We start from the raw sequence: 18,568 nt of genomic DNA on the forward strand, positions 1-18,568 counted from the left end.
CACCGTATGCGACAACACAAGCATTAGATGGTGACGGCTTGTCTTCTTATTTTTTTGTCTGTCTGACACTGAGGAACGAATCATAGAGAGATAATGTCCTCATCCATAGCACCGTAGAAATAATAATATAAAAGAAATAAATATCAAACAGACAACTAATATTTTTCCCAAAAAAATAAATCAAATACAAACCCATGGACTTAAATCATAAAGCTTTTTATAATTTTTTTTTTACGTCCCGACGGTTCCCACCCGAAATCTCTACCCCGCTGGTGGGCCCCGAATCAGGTTCAGATATTTCCACGAGGGATGGGCTGAGATAAGGGTCGTAACGCGAGTGTCCCGGTTCGACGAGACAAGACACGAGACCGACGGGCGCAGAAGACTCGGTGGGTGGGTAGCTGATGACGCACTTGCCGTGTAACCCGCGTTACATCGGATCCGAAACAGGCGGATGCGGGTCCGGGTTTTGTCGTGTGGTTCCCGTGGAGAGAGAAATATTGTTTCTTCTTTTTCCCCGTTCGTGTGGGACCCAGCGGCATCTACCCCTGTGGTAGACAAAAGTGACGACGTCGGACCCACGGTAGGAGGCCTCCGCAGGCAGGTAAGGCTTGTGGGGCTTACGTGTCTCGGGTGAAACGGGGTTCACTTTATTCCTGCGCTATTTGGGTTACGAGTCCATCATCCCAAAGCGACAAATCCACGTGGATATCTCTTCTTTGGCTACAGGAAGCGGTACAAAGAAGAGTAATAAGCTCAAAGTATCTCTAGGCGATGTAGATGTTAGATTGAAAGATTTATAGAAATTAAAGATATGAGTTGTCACTGTGAACCTAAAAAATATGTGTCACAAAAACTTGAGAGAAAAATAAGCTATTGGTAGCTTCTTTTTTTTGCCCCGAGGAAGTTTTTGGTTGATAATTTTTTTTAATATAAACAGGTTTATAAGAAATAAATGTTTAAAAATTAAGGAGGAGAAATAGGTCAAAAAAGTTTTACTCTTTGAACTTTCTTATTCAAAAGACTAGATTTTTTTGTGGTGTCTTTTTTAAAGAGAATGTGTTTGTGGTGTTATAATAGCTCTCTTTGGTAGAAAGATAAAACGACATGTCCTTTGCAAGTAGGCAACCGTTGATGTTTACCGACTCCGATGATTTGATGTGATTGATAAGTATGTTCGAATCAGATATAGATTATGAGATGATTATTATTGTCATGACGGTACAATTTGATCATAAGCTGCAAAGCACACAAATCATGTGCTGGCTATACATCATGAGATGATTATTATTGTATATTTTTTATTTTTAAATTTTAATCTAATCATAATTCACAAACCATATGTACCAAATTATTATTATTATCATTATTTTATTTTTTAACATAGATAAAAAATATATATATTAAATTATTATATTTTAGAGTTAATGTCCATTTTAACTTGTATGGTTTTTATCGTAGAGCTCTTAAACTTTTATGATTTATTTGTGCTTAAAATAACTCACACATTTTTAAAAATATAATATATAAGCTTCTTTCGATAAGTCTGAGTTAATAGACATTATAGTCGTTTATGTAACATGCTTATTCACGATAAATTATTAATATAATAATATATATAATTTAAGATTAAAGACTAATTTAGTCCATGTGATTTTGGCATTGAAAATCTTAAGCTCTTATAGTTTACTCGTATTTAAAATAATTTATATATCTTAAAAATCATAGCATATAAGCTCTTCCCGTCAAGTTTGAGTTTACAAACGTTAAAATATACTTACGTTATATGCTGACTCATAATAAAATAATTAATATAATAACACATATAATTAAAGTAAAAAAATTGAGATATACACATCATTATATTAATGACTTATCGTAAGTGAGTATATCACGTAAGTAAGTAAACTCTAATGTCTGTTAACTCAAATTTAACAATAGGAACTTATATGTTATATTTTTAAAAATATATTGATTGTTTTAGATATGAATAAATCATAATAGCTTAAGATTCCATGGTCAAAACCATAATAACTAAAATGAATCTTAATCATAAATTACACATGTCATTATATTAATATGAGTCAAAATGGTATGTAAACAAACTTTAACATTTGTTAGCTTACGTTTGGAGAGACTTATATGTTATATTTTTTAAAATATAAGGATTATTTTAAATATGAATAAACTATAAGGGATTAACATACTCATGACTAAAATCACAAAAACTAAATGAACCTTAACTTTATATTTTATTTTTAACATATAGATAGACATATTATTTTAAGATTCTATAAATGATCTTTTAAAGAGACTAGATGAATTTATAGAAAAAATTTTATTATCTCCAACCCAATAAGACCAACCAAAAGGTTTTCATCCTTTAAATTGAATTAGTTTATATTTTTTAATAGAACTATAGTGTTTTTCATTTTTTAAAATTATAATTCTATTAAAAAATATTATAATTTACATAAAAAAATTATCTTCTTATTCATAAATTAACAAAAACATATATTTGAAACTCAACTAACGTTGGTGAGCATTTTTGTCCGTTATTTTTTTTATAGATTTATAATACTTTTACAAAAAATTTAAAAAATATTATATATAACATAACGGTTTGACCGATTCAAACATAGAAAATTATAAAAGAAGCATCAAACAGAAAAAAACAAAAAAAAAAGCCTAAAAAAATGTGAAGCTTTTTCTCCATCCAAACAGAAATTTTGTCTGAAGAAATTTAGACAGTAGTAATTTAACAAGAGAGCGGGATACATTCTCCATCCAAAACATAATTATATCATCTAATCTAATCTTTTGGTTATGTGATAACACAGGAGAAAGTTAAAAGAAAAAATCACATAGAACTTCCATATCTCCGTTCCTTTATCATCTTTGCTCCTATATCTTTGTAAACGTGTAGATCCTTTCTCTAAAGCACAAACCAATGCCATCTCTTAGAATGCATCCCACCACCTATTACAAGACCTAATCAACTCTCGTAGGTGGTTGGCTCTTTTGCGTGGTATTGCTTGCCCCCTCCAAAGCTATGATTCGTAGTACAAAAGCAAGTAGTAGCCAGCATTTACACCACGACACCTTTTAAATTAGATTTACCCGTTGTCGAAAGTTTTATTGTAAGTGCCCTCATGGAAAAAGGATTCCTGTCTTTATTGTTCTTACTAGCACATATGTTGTTATTTGGTAGTACATCGAGACAAAAAAGAGGACTGGAATGGGACCCTAAATTTATTTTGCCCCTCCAAATGCCATTTCAAGTCAGAATCTGAACTGACTACACGTTGAGATACTTTTTTTCTTTTTTATTTTGTTTTCTTGTGCAAATCAGGTGCTAATTTTACTTAGGTATTCGAGTGTTATTATATATTTTTTCTATTGAATTATTACCACATTTTGTGAGATAAATATTTTTTTTTTAAATGATAGATGATGAACATGGGATTTAATCTAAGATCTTCCATCAATGATAATTTTTTTTTACTGATTAACTATATAACATATTTTAAAAATAAAAATAATATTTCAAGAAAAATCTATTATATGAAATTTTAAATCTTTGATATTTTAGTAAGTGAAATTATTTATGAGTCATGTTCCCTTTGGTCATCGACACAATATGAGTTTCAAAAATATTTTTAAGGATAAAAAAAATCTGACGGATTTATGAGTTATTGGGTTTCATATTCCTTAATCAACGTGAGACTAAATAATCCTATCACTCATCAATTTATTTATATGATAGACGATCAAACCACCAAACGTGCAAATGGACAATGAGATCCTGCGGTGATCTCAACTAAAACATGCATTATGTGTGATGCTTATATTTACAGATACGCGTATCCCCTATCTCCTTTCTCCACGTGTTCAACCATCACATCTCATTTCATTTCTCTGTAGAAGATAGTGGTTTCAGGTAACCTCGTCTTATTGCCTTGTCCGATCTACTGTTTGGCCAAAAAGCACTTAATCGAACAAAAAATATTATCTGTAATCTCGTGCATGCTTTTAAATAATCCAATTAATTGTAGCATATTTAAAATTGTACGAGAAAAAGGACGAAATTAAAAGTTTAGATACAATCCTATAATCACAACTAATCCCGCAACAAATAATCTAATGGGTTTATAATATTTAATTAGTGTGCGTGAACGTAAATTCCCGACGTGATTCTTTGAATAGTTCCAAGAAAGTATCCGTCTATTGGATAGTCAAATTCTATCTGAAGATGCTTTAAAGGTTAATGTCTTTATTTTTCGTGAGACGTTGACGACGATGATGATGATGAAGAAGAAGAACAAGATGCCATGTAAGAAACGTCAAAAGCGAGAGATAGGTTCGAATACGACGATGTTGGGAACGTGAACATGAAAGAAGTATGAATCCTTCTCTGTCATGAACCCAACTCATTGATGTATGAGAGACCGTATCTGATGTGATGCCTCGGTTGGATGCAATTAGATATCAGACCACATGAGTCGATCGATTCTGGTTGGCGGAATCGAGGAGTCACATTTGCATACTGTTTGATCTGATGAATCGTAAGTGTGTGGTGGGCGAAGCCCTCATGACGGAGGCATGAGCATTGATGAGGGATAAGAATTCCTCGACGGCCACGGATTCCATCCATGTAGGAGACACCGACGGACGCGTCTGCATGTGCCGCGCACGTGTGGAAGCGCGAGCGGGAGGATCGCCGATAACGACTCGGCTGTAGTGGTTTTGTTAGTTGCCACACCCTTACGGCTGAACCAACCCTGATGACGGTTCGGGTCACCGTGGCCTGCCCCCGGACCTCGCGTTGTGGGCCCCGGTCCCCGGGTCTCTGATAGTTTGACGTCATCCGTGAGCGTCTCAGGGGCCAGGCCGGTTTATTGATGTTTCTAGGGCGGCAGTGCCGCGGTGGTGGGAGGACGCGGACCGGGTGACGTCATCATGGGCCACGTCGACGGTCGCGACAAAATAAAAGAAAAGGTGGGCCCCGATAAGCGAATCAAGGGGGGCAGCGCCACGGAGAATCTCCGAAGCACGGAAGCCGTCCGATCGGTCGGTACGTGAGGCGAGGATCTTTGCTCCCGGTTCGAAGGGACCGAGGCGGTCACCCGGACCTCCGCCAGCTAGGCTTGGCCGGGCCCAGCCGGCACGTCAGTTCTTGGTTTGAACGGCTGAGGGTTGCTTGGGCTTCGTGATTCCCCCCATCGGCACCGTCCGCTGCCCCTCACCTCACCCCCTCCACGTGGGCCCCGCGGGCGATAGTGACGGAAGCAGAAAAGGGCCGGGGGGAAAGCCGGACACCGCAAAAGGAGGAAATCTGCGACGGGAAGCAGCCGGTGCCGAGTGGGAAATGGACCAGCTTCCTTGGTTCGACAGGTTACACGCGTCGGTCAGCACCGAGTAAAACGGCCAGTGAGGGAGCGGTATTTACTGCGGCCCTGGGGAGACCGGTCTGGCCGCCGGGGCCCGCATCGGATCCGACGGATGGCAACAAGCCACGAGGGAACCAGCGAGCCTGGTCCGCTCGATGAGAAAGATAGATCGGACGGACAGCCGGGGGATGCGGGGGTAGAATGGGAGATCTGGACCGTCCGATGGGTTGGGCAAGTGACAAAACCGAAGGGAAAGCGGATGGGACAACAGAAAGAGGCGACGGAGGCAAACCACAAGAGAGCAGTGGCGAAGAGGAAAGAGGGTGGGAGGGACAGAGAGGAAGAGGAGGAGGAGATCTACTTGGAAAGATCTCTGCTTCTACGTCATTCTGAAGGGTTCCGACGAGATTAGGCGATTTGGGCTGTCCCAAGGGCCCTGAATCTGGAATTTTCGGACGGTGAACGGCTTCGGTCGGGTCTATATGGAAGATCTAGTGGGTGAGTGGTGAAGGGTGAGGAGAAGCTGGTGATCTGATTGTATGACGGGGAGATATGGAGAGGAATCGTGAAGCGAGGAGAGGGACCACGGCGGCATCGACGGCGACGAACGGCAGCGGTGGTGGCGGGGGAGGGTTGTCGAGGAGGAGGCAGAGGAATAGCAGCGGCTTCAGAGACTCTCCTGGTTCGGAGTTTCCGGTCTTCCTTCCGTCTCTTTCTTGTTCTACTTGGATTTTAACTTGTCTTTCTTTGGAAATTTTTTGCAGAGGATGATGGAAGAATGGAGATGCCGGAGACGTCGCGGCTGCGGGATCGAGGGGCCAAGAAAGACCGGGATCGGGACAGATCTAGCCGGCGCAAGAGGAGGAGAGGGGAGAGGATGCTTCACGGAAGCAACAGAGATGAGGGGGACCAGAGCTCTGAAAACAGCATCGACGAGGACGAGGAGGACGAAGACGATGACCTCTTTGTTCCCGTGCGGCTACCCACACCCTCGCCTCCTCTACCTAATCCAGGGGGGGCTTGCTCGTCATCGCAGCAGAACCACCACCACCACCACCACCATCAGCAGCAGCAGCAGCTGTTGCCGCGGAAGAACCTTCCACCCAAAGTCATGAGGTGGAAAACAGATGCGATGATCGGAGTCACGATACCACGAAAAGCTCGTTCGGGTAGGTGAGGAGGAGGATCGGAGGAGCATGTGTAATGAATTGAGAGAAGATTTAGACTCAAAATTGTTCTTTTTATTTTTCCTCTTATTTTTTCCTGGTTTTGCAGCGTCTAAAAGGTCACATGAATCTCTAGTCTTGGGTGGAGGTGGCGGAGGAGGTGAGCAAATTACCCAGCAGGCTTCCATATCTCCATCGAGTCTCAGCCCCGCTTCCGCTACCCAGCTGACACCCCCTTCGTCCAATGGCTCTCTTCGGAAGAAGATGGTTGGACCAATTTTAACATCGGATTCTACTTCTTTCCTTGTGTTGTTTAGGCGGTTTCATTGATGATCTTTTCTTCTTCTTTGTTGATCTTACTAGCATCAGAAGCAGATCACTGGAGCCAAACACCGTCCGCCAAAGATCTCCAAATCGACGTCTTTCGGCCAAGATGAGATCGAGATCGAGGTCGCGGAGGTATTGTATGGGATGACAAGGCGATTTGAGTGCCTTCCAAAGCAGGATAACCACAAGCTGGATTCAAAAGATGTGGATGGTGGGTCAGGCAATGAAGCTAAATCGAGAGTGTCGTCGCCAAGCTCACCATCACCATCTCCAGCAGCCTATCCATCTGCACTTCCGTCGTCCAATTCATGTTCTAATCCTGCCCCTTTGCCAACGATTGGTGGGTTGCGTGCGCCAAAGTTTACCTCTTTTACTTTCTCTCAACAATATTTTTTCCTTTGCTGATTGTCCTGGTGGATATCCACAGCTCCGAAGAGAAAAAGACCGAGACCTGTGAGGTTTGACGAAGAAAGCTCCACGAGTCCAGTGGGATTATACAATCTATCGAGCATATCTTTGTCTTCTATAACCAAAATGGACCCAGAGCACCAGATTAAGGCAGAGGCTTCATCGCCAAGGTCCGAGAAGAACAATGCATCTCCTGCCATCATACAAGGTGGTGGGTCGGCTGATGTTTTGGTCTCTCAGGCTGGGCTCTCCGATATGCAACAACAGGAGTCATCCAAGACCGAGAAAAAAGATCTGCACCCATCCTCAGGAGGATCAGATGCGCCGGATGGAGTGGAAAATAAGGAAGAGCTAGTTTCTCCTGCCAAAGACTCCACTTGTACTGATGTGGATGCCAATCTTCGTGAGACGCCCGCCAGAAAGATGTAAACTCAGACATGCTATCTTTTGCTACTCGTTTTTTGTTCAGAATTCCGTTTTTTTCCTTACACCACTTGTAATTTTACAGAGTGCCTGATAGCCCTAAGGAGGTGAAAATGAAGATCGATCTGATGGTGAGACCCAAAACTCCCTTGACCATCTTTGGAAGTTTCATTCAGCAGCAATCTAATGGAACGAAGTTGTATGCTTGTTGCAGGCTCCTCCTCCAGGGAAGCTATCACCAGATGCTGGAGATTTGCATGACTTTGATTCAGATCTCAAGCAACAGGGCCCAGAAATAGAAATGGTATGAGGCCTTGCTCGATATTCTGCTGTAAGTTTGCAGAATCTATTGTTTCTTAGACTTTCTTCTGGATGTCAGGCACTGAAAATGAATAATGAGAATAAAGAAGAGAAGGCTACGGAGAGTGCATTGGTGAGGGATGGGCAACAGACTGAAAAGTCCATGGAGAAAGATTTTGATTTGAAGAAGCAAGTGGCTATCAAACAGAACCTCGACTTGCAACTTGATTTGGAGAACCCGAAGCAAGATATTATTGTCACTGACAAGGTGCAAATGAGTAAGTTGCAAGTGAAAGACCCTAAAGCAGAGCCTAAACAAGAGAAATCTGGTAATTCTTTAATTTAGTATTCTCTATTCCTGTTCAATCTGTGTAACATTTGAATGCTGACTTTAGTTTTGTTTCTCTTTTTTCACTTTGAGCATCAGCCTCCTCCCTCCATGTGCCAGTGACAGTTGGTGCTTGGCCTGGAACCTTTCCTCCTTATGGGTGAGCAATTGATCTTGTTATTTGGTCCACTTCTGTGATGAGTATTGAAGGATTCTTCTTCTTCTTCCTCCTCAGGTATATAGGTCAAGTTCCACATCTGCAAGCGGTTGTTCCTATGGATGCAACTGCATGCCATTCCAATTCCTCTCAGGTAATCATCCTGTTACTAATCCCTCCCCCCCTCTTTTCCTCCCTCTCTCCCTTCCTCAGTGCTCACGCACACAGATCTCTTTCTATCTATATTTCTCACAGTTCCTGTTTTGCAGCTGCCAGCACTTCATCATATGCATTCTCGCCCAAAGCGCTGCATTACACATTGCTATATAGCGCAGATGATATCCAATCACCAGAAATTTGCAAGGATGAATTCGTTCTGGACTGCTGCAGCCGGAGCTGCACCTTTCTTGGGGGTCAAAAATTGTAATCTCACTTCAGAAGCTGCTCTGTCTGGGAAACCAATGCTGGGGAGCTTCTTGGGTATGAACATTGGCTCCATGGAAGAGGGTAAAGCGACACCAGCATTAATTGCAGCATATACAGGGCTTACCTCACAGGAGAAAATGCCAGCAGCTACAAAGTTGGAAACCACCCAGAGAAAGCAACTAATTCTCCAGCAGATGCCGCAATCTGGTACAGCAACTAACATGCCGGTAAGGCCTCTCTACACATTGATAATCTTTTTTTTTTTCTTACAATGCTGTTCTGAGAAATATTTGTCTCTTTCATTGGCTGACCCGATAATTCTTCTATTTAGCATGGTCCAGCATTCATGTTCCCAATCAACCATCAACAGAATGCAACAGCTAGCACTGTGGCAGCTGCTGCCAATCGAGCCGGGGCAGCAAAATCTTCCACAGGTGCTGGTGCTGCTGAGTTACGTGTGCCTGGTGACTCAGGTTCTGCTGTGGGAAATGGTGGAAGTGGTGGATCAGCATCACCGATGATGAACTTGAGCTTTAATTGTTTTCCATCGAATGAAGCCCAGTACTTGGCTTTTCTGCAGAGCAATGCATATCCTTTTCCTATGCCTCCCCATATTACAGGGGCTACTCCCTTCCGTGGAGCAAGTTATCCTCAAGCAATGCCCTTCTTCTACCCTTCCCACATGCTTCATCCATCACAACTACGGCCGCAGCAACATGCGGTGCTCCCACTACCCCCTCATGCTCAGCAAAGCCACCAGAATCCAGGCACCTCAAATGGGTCCTCCCAGAAACAATTACAACAATCACAATGCATTGGAGAAAGCGGTGCTGGCCGTACTGGTTCAAGCTCTCACAGTTTTCTAGCTAATCAGCGGCATGACCTCCCTCAGCATTCTCATGCCCAGGAGTACAGTAAGGGCATGGAAGATAACCTTTCCGTTGCTAATGGTATGATTTATCAACCTCAGTAGGGCATATGTTGTCCTAAATATTTTTTATGTCAATTTACATGCAGAGATTAATCTTTATGTCCAACTTGATGCTGCAGCTGCTATAGCAATCAGCAGTGGTGGGGGTCATGTTGATAAGCAGGCAATATATCAGCAGGCACACCAGAAGCAGAACGTCAAAGTGGACTTCACATCACCCCAACCTTTTGGAATTCCAGGTGCATCCTTCGGTGGGATTTTATCTGCACCACCAGGCATTGACTTCTCTTCCATTGCACAGAACCATGCCATTTTCCAGAGCCTTCCAGATGCTTCTAGGTATGGTTACCACCAGATGGCAGCAGCTGCAGCTCAAGCTGCAGAACAGAAGAAGGTGCACAAAGTAGCAGAAGATGGGAAACCTGTAGCCAGGGAGTTGGTGAACACAAATATGACGAGTGAAGATAATAGAAAGATTATGTCAGCCAGCAAAGGTCCAGGCAATTGTCCACAAAATTCTTTCACGTCCACAAAATCAGAGGGTGAACCTCCCATTTCTTCGGTTGTCGGTAACAATGTTGTAGCTGCCTCCAGATCACTTAACCTCATTCAGGCTACCGCAAATGGTGGTGTATCTGCAGACCGTTCTCCCGGCATTGGTACAGCTTCAACTCCTGCTCCCACAGTTACCACCAGTATTGCGAATTCCCCACAACAGCAACACCATTTTTATCAGATTCAGAAGCAGCAACAGCAACAACTGCAGATGCATCACCAGCTTGCATCATCTCGCACTCTGCCTTCAGCCACAAGCAACAATGTCAATGTACACCCAGAGCGTCCTGGAGATTCTACCAGTACTAAGTTCCCTCAATCTCTAACTAGCTATCCTCAAGCTCTTATACAGGGTGGCAGTCCCACACAGTGGCCGCAGGCCAAGACATCTGCTGCAAGAGGTGCAGTTCCAGCTGCAACGGCTCCTACACCAGTGGTGAAGAACAGCCTTCTCCAACTTCAAGGCAGGGTGTCCCAACAGCCTCTCCCCACCCAAAGCCACCAAGCCCAAATATCGTTTGGCACGACATCCTCTAAAGTTGTGCCTTCAGGGGGTCAACATCTTCTTGGAGCATGTGGCTCTCTGTCTCCATCATCTGCTGCTGTTGCTGTTGGTTCGCCCTCAAATTCAAACTCTGCATCTAAGAGTGCTGGTGGCAGCCCACGATCATGTACCAGTGTAAAGCCAGGCCCTCAGAGTTCTGCCATTCCTCTTCCTCAGCAATCAACTGTCAAGCAATCAGCATTGGGTTCTATCTCCAAATCATTACCCATGAGTAACTCAAGCATGCCATCCATTCTTGGGCATCCTCAAAAAGTCCCTGGCCACAGCTCGAACACCAAGCAACAACAACCATCTCAGCAGTTACAGAAGCAGCAACCCTTCTCTCAGGCTCAACTCTTCTTCTCCAATCCCCATATGCAACAAGTCGCAAGTGCACAACCCGGTGCTTCTGCACCTAATGCTGCTCAATATTATCACAAGCGCCAACCTGAACAAACACAACGACAGTCTCAACAGCAGCAGCAACAAAACTCAGCTGTGTCTTCTTCTGGGATGCTTTCGGTTTGTGCCTCTTCTGCACTGATGCCGGCTGGTTCTTCCACATCATCTGATCCTGCAAAGGCCGTGACCGCTATGAACAGTATGAAGGGCCTTCCACCCCCTTGCTTTTTTGGTGCTGCTCAGCTAGCTGTGGCTGCACAGTCTGCCTCTGGCTCTCCTCACCCTTCAATTCCTGCGACATTTGCTTATATGTCTTTACCATCAGTTTCTATGAAGCCCTCAGCTGAGCAGAAGCCTGCAGCTGGTAATTACTCTCATCTTATTATGAATTTTCCTTTAATAGCTTTGAAAACAACTATGTCAGACCCGAGATCCTTATACTACCGTAATTTTTTCACTCAGGAAGTGACAATTTACAATCCTGGCAGGCTGAAAAGAGATGATAGCTTGGAGAAATGACCTGCTGCTGATGCTGGATTAACTGATAATTGCTTCGCTTGACCACATCAGAGGCCTCTTTGCCTGAGATTCTAGTATCAAACAAGAGTCTCCTCCATCTATCTCTGTCTCTCTCTTTCCCTCTATTGCACTATGGTTGGCATGTTTTTTAGACAGTTGCAGTTTTGAGGAAGAGTAAAATATCATAAAGAAAGAAGATGAACGATGAGAAGGGAGAGAGACAAGAAGGTAGAAGTCTAGGCACAGAATGCATAGCCAAGAAGGATGTACAAAATTTTCTTTGTACCATGAACTGGTTCTTTTGTTTCCTTTTAACTTCGTCACTAACAGAAGAGTTTATTCTGCTCTTTAATGCCCATTTTGGGGCCTCTTTATAAGGAAGTCGCCGGTATCTTCTGTTTGCTGGACATCATTCAAGCCTGCTTTTTGATACGCTTTTCTGAAGGATTCTTCATTCATGCTGCAATAAATGCTTTACTAGTAGTTTTCCCCGTCGATGCTGTCGCTGGAATGAATGAATGCGGTTCATTCAATCTAATGTTTAGATTGACAAAATCGATGATTAAGATTGTTGGATGTAAGGGATCAAGAAAGTTTCCCAAAGTACCCGTCATGCTTCAAGAGCCGTAATCTCGAGATGGTCGTCGCTGGGCTTCGAGATTACGCACATTGGGATGCAGTTGGAAGTCATCTTCAATGTTGTGGGGGAAACAAAACGGTCCCCTCCATTCTCTATCTTCACAGATTTGGAGATTCCCCACATCAAAAGCCTAAACATCAACATCATTAATGGAAACGTTGATACTTAATCTCACTTCTTGTCTGTGCTAGGAATGTAGAATGCATTTGATAGTTAATTTGAATCATTCTATCGATTTATTCAAGCAATGGGAATTCCCAATGCAACAAGAGAAATTTCTGTAGATAATAGTTCCAGTGTCACCAGCACCAGCATTTGGTAGAAACAAGGTCTTTCTTTCAATGAACAGACCTTCTTTCCTTGGACAGCATCCAAGCAAGCAACAATGCCTTGTGGTACCACAAATATGGAGTGTCATCATTCGCCATCTAAATATGCAGATGCATAGCCAGCACCATAAGATAGAAATGAGAATGAGGTTCATGAAGAACAAGCTCCGTAGTCAAACCAGGGAATTCTTTGGTGTGTGTTGCAACAAGATTTCCGTGGTATAAGCTGAGCATCAAATCTTTGGAGGGATTCAAACAGGCAAAGATTGCTAGAAATTTTCAGCTCGGTGCTTGTCGAACAGCATCACTTGCACATCTTGGCACCTCCATGTTATGAAGGTTTTGCGGAATAATATTTTCTGCTTGGTGCTTGAAAATTCTGCACAATATTTTCATTAGTACACCTAAAAGATCACATATTTTGGAATGGTTAATATATCCTGTGATCGGAAAACATAAGTAGTCAAAGATAATTAATACATCCTGTGGGAATTTGACAGTCTGAAGAAATGAGATGTATAAACAGAACAATAATAATCTACTGCTTTAAAATAGTGATCGTTGAAGATCACAGTTATATGATACATCGTAAAGCATATGTGATCATTGAAAAAATAGCATAGTAAAACAACATCTAGCAATGTTCAATTGCAATGTACCTTTGCAAACAATGAATTGTCCGACCTTCAAGACTTATAACAATACCATAAAGCATAGGTCAACCATTGTTCATGTGCAGCATGAAGTCCTTGACCTCCTGGGATACAACAAGATTATGTTAGTTTCTTTATTTTCAATAAAAGATATGAACACAAGCATATGAACATCTAGAACTAGTTACAAAAGAGAGAGAAAATTTGATTAGTACCAAGATAATACTTTACACAGCCGACATCCTAAAAGAACAGCTATCAGAAACTAGCGGGAGCTAAAATCAAACATTAGCTCGACAAGATCCTTACTATTACTGGAAACCAAACTTGGTCAGATTGGGATGCACATCAAGATTGACTAGGCAAATTTCCTCTATCACCAACCATCTTTGTGTCTTCAGTCAATTGATCCATGGTTTCTTAAATCAATGCTGGTCTTCTACGAAAAGACTAACTCATAACTTGAAGAACTTTTATATTTCTGTTTGGAATTGCAAGATAATGCTTATGTTTTATTGGTGGAAACCTTGGTTCTCCTAGATGTTGAGAACTCGTTATATGGCTGTCCTCCTAAATTTTCTCAAAAATTTTATGGACATATTTTATTATTTTAAGCTATGGATTTATATCTTTAGCTCTAGATCAGTTATGCTTAAGTTTATGAGTTGAACCTCATTTTCATCAGTCAGTACTGTGATGGAAAGAACAGTCACAATGGTCATTAATAAAACTGCAATGATGTTTGCTCGAATTTGTTGCACACAAATATTTTTTAGATTGGTAATTGCCACCAAGTTTGAAGCTACAGCAAATGATGTGTATATCACTGCAATAATCTCTAGCAACAAACTAAAGGAACATTTTTCCTACCGGTTTCACTTGCCAGCCTTGTAATAGGATAGAACCAATGTAAGTGGGACCAGCCTGCGGACCCCCATTGCTTCTTCAAAACATAAGGCAGGTAGGTAAAACATATAATCCAAGAGGTGTAGGAAAATAGTACTTTTGGAAAATGTTCTCATGAAAGCATCAACCATTCTTGCAACCAAATTGGAATTTTAATTTGATAATACAAGCAAAATTTTATTGGACAACCATAACCAACATAAAGTGTCAATTAGTAGCTAAACTTTTACATGTGTTAATCAAGTCTAATCGCTATTCAACCGAGATGCTTGATAGAATGATGATACGATCACAGTGTCAGCAAACCTAAAGGCAGGAATCCGGATATGAAGTTGAAATAATATTCAAGAAATATTGAAGATGAGAAAAAGAAATAGGGGCAGGCAACAGCCTTACTGTCCTTTGCCAATAGATCCATTTACCACCATAGGTCTTCTTCATTGTCGTAGTGAACGTCATATCTCATGACATTAGATGATTGAATAAATGAGAGAGAGTAGAGGAAGGTCTTCTTCCTGACATCCAGAATCATCATCCATCGGTCATACTATCCCTCTATGGTTGAAGTATCTTTGCACAACCTCATCTTCTATTGGACCTAGCTATGTGGTAGTAGCATGCACGTTGAAATGTCAGGTATATTTACGGCATCACGCAGAGCTCCCTGCATTCGTCGGTGGTGGCATCACCCGGCCAAACATGATGTAGCTATTCTCTACAGGAATCCTACAATACTGAACAAACAGCTAACCGGTGAAAAACAGGTTCTCTTTGTAAATATACCCTTTCTACGATGCACCCTTGCATGATCCATTTGAAGAGCCCCATATCCTCGCACAATTCTATCAAGCTTAGATCGCAGTATCCAGACGAACTGCTCCCCTATTGAACTCTTGAATCATGACCAAAGAAGTTGCATAAACGAACTTGCACCATCAACTTGTAGCTCAAACCATATTACATGCGCACGGACGGGTATAAACTTGAAGAGCATTCTTAGCCATACAAGTTCCTAGCTGGAAACCTTATTTCACCAAGACAATGTTTAACTTGATTATGAGAGACACCAGCACAGAGTACAAGGTGATTGCTCTTTGATTATCTTGATCACCTTTTGTCCGGGCAACTGTTTCACCCATTACAGAAGCAATATACAAACTGCATGGTTGCGTATACTTTACATAATTAGTTTGATCAATTCATTTTATACATATATGATCTTATTACTCAGGTTTGGCTAATGGTGAACTAAATCCTCACTTTATAGGACCAGAACATGTTCATTTGGGAACAGTAATTAGTTCTTACTCTTCCAACCATGAATAAGAGCTCGAATAATGCAATAACTCAATTGCTGCATTTCTTTACAATGTGGCTTGCCTGAACTTAGTGTGATACCAGCATCAGTAATAGAGATAAATCATTCATCAAAAATGCAAAAGTAACAAATGGGATGGTTCTAACTCAATATAAGAAGATAGAAACAGGACAGATGTGGAGGATCTTCTCATGTTTCCTTTAAAATATGATGTAACTTTCACTCTCCTGATGAGCACCCCTAAAGATAACATGGCTGTCAACTTTCCTTTGTGAACTTTCTTTGATTCCTTTTGAAGTCCCAGCAGTGGGAAAAGGGATCGGTTCTCACACATCACAGGTCAAATCAAGGACACTTAACAGAGAGGAGAAACCAATCTTTTGCAATCTAACTTGGTAGAAGTTTGTCCCTTCAAACAAAATGCATCACAGAACAGAAACCTACACATTAAGTATCAACACACAGAAATATTTCACCTAATAACACCACCTTATGCCTTCCCCGAACAAGAAAAGAAATCCACCATGAAGAAACCCTCTTTGTTAAGCATCAAGAGCAACCAAGAACGCATAAATCATCATCAGCAAACAAGAAAATTAGTAATACCTGAGTTCTCCTCTATCAAATGCTAACCTTCCAAAGGACTCGAAAGAACACAGAGAGGCAGGGGAATACGACTTGGGTAAAGAGGAGGAGGAGGAGGAGGAGGAGACTTTGGTGGCCACAACTTCCTGTGAGCTCTGCAACTTGATAAAAGATCCAAAGAAAAGAGAGTAAAGTTTAAAGGCCACTGTCCACATTTTTTAGTCACCAGTCAAAAATTGACATCCACTTCTGCCCTTGCTGAATCATTATTTTAATGCGATAGAGTCGAGTAGAGTCATTGGAGTAGCAATCTTGTTCTTTCATCATAGATTACGGCCCCACCATGACACCACCACCACCGGATAAACAATAGATTGTGTTCCTCGCTGCACTCTACCCGAGCCGCATATAAAAATGGATTGCCCCGCCACCCCCACTCCCACTCTCCCATTTACTTCCGAGACCAGGTTCAAAGCGAAAGGAGCGGGACCATGAGGGCATCCAAGCATGACCTTTTGTCCCATCCCCTCCCTCCACTGCGCTCCCACCACCTCCACTTCGGCCTTCGTGCCACCAAGAATTCTGGCCACACTTCCCCGGCTGAAAAAAGCTAATAGGATTCACACCGCAAGGTTAGATCTGATGATTCGTCCGGTCATGACCCGCAGTCCATCAGAGATCGTGGCCATTGGAAGTTGTCCTGCCGACGTAAAATATTGCAGAATTGACTTGGTTTGCAGGTCAAAATAATATGATGGATTAGAATACGGTCAGGTTTGGATGCAAGCGATGGGAATCCCACTCAAGACTCCCCCCCCCCCTCCCCAGAATTCAACAAGTGGAAAGAGTCATGTCCATCAAAGACGGAATCGAGAGAGGAAGAGCGAGCTAAAATATTGGTTTTAGCTGCCCTCCTTTCATTCATTAATATAATGCCGGGACAATAAAGAAGGCCACCTGTTTTATATTGGGGGAATGCCACAATAATTGCACCACATCAGAGTGGGGTTGAGCTTTTTGGATTGTTTGATGGGATCGTCTCAAATGCGTTACGGAGTGGAGCGGGGTTGCCTCCTGATTTGGAATTTCAAAATCCGACGATCCAGATGTTGCCATCATCTTCCAACTCATCTCCGTCTTCTCTTACCCAAGCCAAAAAAAATATGTATACCCTCCATACAAATAAACATAGTGATCCCATAGAGTTGACCAAGTTTGACCAAATCTACAGGTGGCTACAAGAGGCCGTTCACTGGTGAGGGCCCCCATGTACGAATGTCTGGGTCGCGGTGGGACCCCATGGATAAAGATGCCGAGCGCCCCCTCTTTATAACGGCCCCTCTCTCGGCTCCGCCGCGAGCTTCTCCGAGTCATCGATGATCAAACCCAGCGGCCGAACCACCACCACGAGCAACGGCGGTCGGAGTTGTCTAGTGACGGCTACCGCGCCGCTGCATCCAACAAAGGAACCCACCACCACCACCAACAGCAACGACGGCAGCCTCGCGCCGGTGCCACCCGCCTCCGCCGTAGCCAGCAGCGGCCCTTCTCAGGACTCCGCCGCCTCGGCACCCGGCTCGGAGGCGCCTTCTCGACAAAAGCATCAGGGTATACAGATACATTATATACATCTCGTGAGATGCGAGGACATATATGTAATTTTATACTTTGTAGGAATAAATGCGCGATTTGACAGGTATATATATATAATATATATAATATATCTCATCCTCTGCTCGGAAGAATCGAGAGAGCATTAAGATCTAGTTGGGGACACATCGGATCGTGATGAGGAGGAGATGCGGAAAAGGTGGCACCTGCCTTTCACAGGAGCACCAATATTTAATCGTTGGCGAAGGGAGAGAGAAAGATAAGAAACAATATCTCATTCCACCCTCGAGATATACCGATTTATAATGCGTTCTTTATTCCGAATCCCATTGTGGGCCCCGGTCGCAAATGCCATGGTGGCGAATGAGACACATGGGGCTAGAGCTCCAAAAGCGTGAACCAACTAACCAACCCCCATAAAGGCTTTTACGCGGGGGGGTTGGACATCGATCTGCATCTCGCCACGCATCTCAAAGCATGACAAATCGTTTCACGTGGGTGAAGCCGGTCCACGCGTGCGGGGGCCCCAAATCTGTCGCCACGCGACGGTTGGTCTGCGAAGGAAAAAAGAGGGGCAATTTTTGCCATCGTACGGTCGGTCCCCCACCTTCGTCATCGTCCACCGTTTGGCGAAGGGGACATGATGGGGC

General features: G+C 42.7%; 1 protein-coding gene and 1 long non-coding RNA gene across 6 annotated transcripts; one reads left to right on the top strand and one right to left on the bottom strand.

Moving 5' to 3' along the window:
- The first annotated feature begins 5,672 nt into the window (after positions 1-5,672).
- On the top strand, positions 5,673-12,283 carry LOC135610802 (protein TIME FOR COFFEE-like). Of its 3 annotated transcripts, none has more exons than XM_065105755.1 (14): positions 5,673-6,072; positions 6,155-6,559; positions 6,666-6,823; positions 6,920-7,223; positions 7,311-7,716; positions 7,800-7,845; positions 7,929-8,018; positions 8,094-8,343; positions 8,436-8,502; positions 8,578-8,653; positions 8,769-9,152; positions 9,257-9,875; positions 9,976-11,721; positions 11,820-12,283. In XM_065105755.1, exons 1-14 carry the CDS (start codon positions 5,943-5,945, stop codon positions 11,858-11,860), a joined length of 4,722 nt encoding a protein of 1,573 aa, XP_064961827.1. In that variant the 5' UTR covers positions 5,673-5,942; the 3' UTR covers positions 11,861-12,283. The 3 variants fall into 3 exon arrangements, with proteins under 3 accessions (XP_064961827.1, XP_064961829.1, XP_064961828.1); XM_065105757.1 differs by having other exon boundaries at positions 11,846-12,283; XM_065105756.1 differs by having other exon boundaries at positions 8,442-8,502.
- Positions 12,142-17,101, bottom strand: LOC103983133 (uncharacterized). 3 transcript variants are annotated; one of them, XR_010486323.1, is made up of 4 exons: positions 14,369-17,101; positions 13,505-13,602; positions 12,484-13,224; positions 12,142-12,381 (listed from the first exon to the last, which is right to left on the bottom strand). It is a non-coding gene; the product is annotated as an uncharacterized LOC103983133 (long non-coding RNA). The 3 variants fall into 3 exon arrangements; XR_671555.3 differs by lacking the exon at positions 12,142-12,381 and having other exon boundaries at positions 12,642-13,224; positions 14,369-14,441; positions 16,329-17,096; XR_010486324.1 differs by lacking the exon at positions 12,142-12,381 and having other exon boundaries at positions 12,642-13,224; positions 16,329-17,071.
- Positions 17,102-18,568: the final 1,467 nt, after the last annotated feature.

This window comes from Musa acuminata, chromosome BXJ2-4, assembly GCF_036884655.1.
Source record: "Musa acuminata AAA Group cultivar baxijiao chromosome BXJ2-4, Cavendish_Baxijiao_AAA, whole genome shotgun sequence".
Taxonomy (NCBI): domain Eukaryota; kingdom Viridiplantae; phylum Streptophyta; class Magnoliopsida; order Zingiberales; family Musaceae; genus Musa; species Musa acuminata.

Bases quoted from the DNA above. Each gene is read 5' to 3' on its own strand.
- LOC135610802 (XM_065105755.1), top strand. From the start codon at position 5,943: ATGGAGAGGAATCGTGAAGCGAGGAGAGGGACCACGGCGGCATCGACG. The intron at 6,073-6,154 runs GTTCGGAGTTTC...AATTTTTTGCAG, and splicing joins CGGCTTCAGAGACTCTCCTG to AGGATGATGGAAGAATGGAG. The intron at 6,824-6,919 runs GTTGGACCAATT...TGATCTTACTAG, and splicing joins GCTCTCTTCGGAAGAAGATG to CATCAGAAGCAGATCACTGG.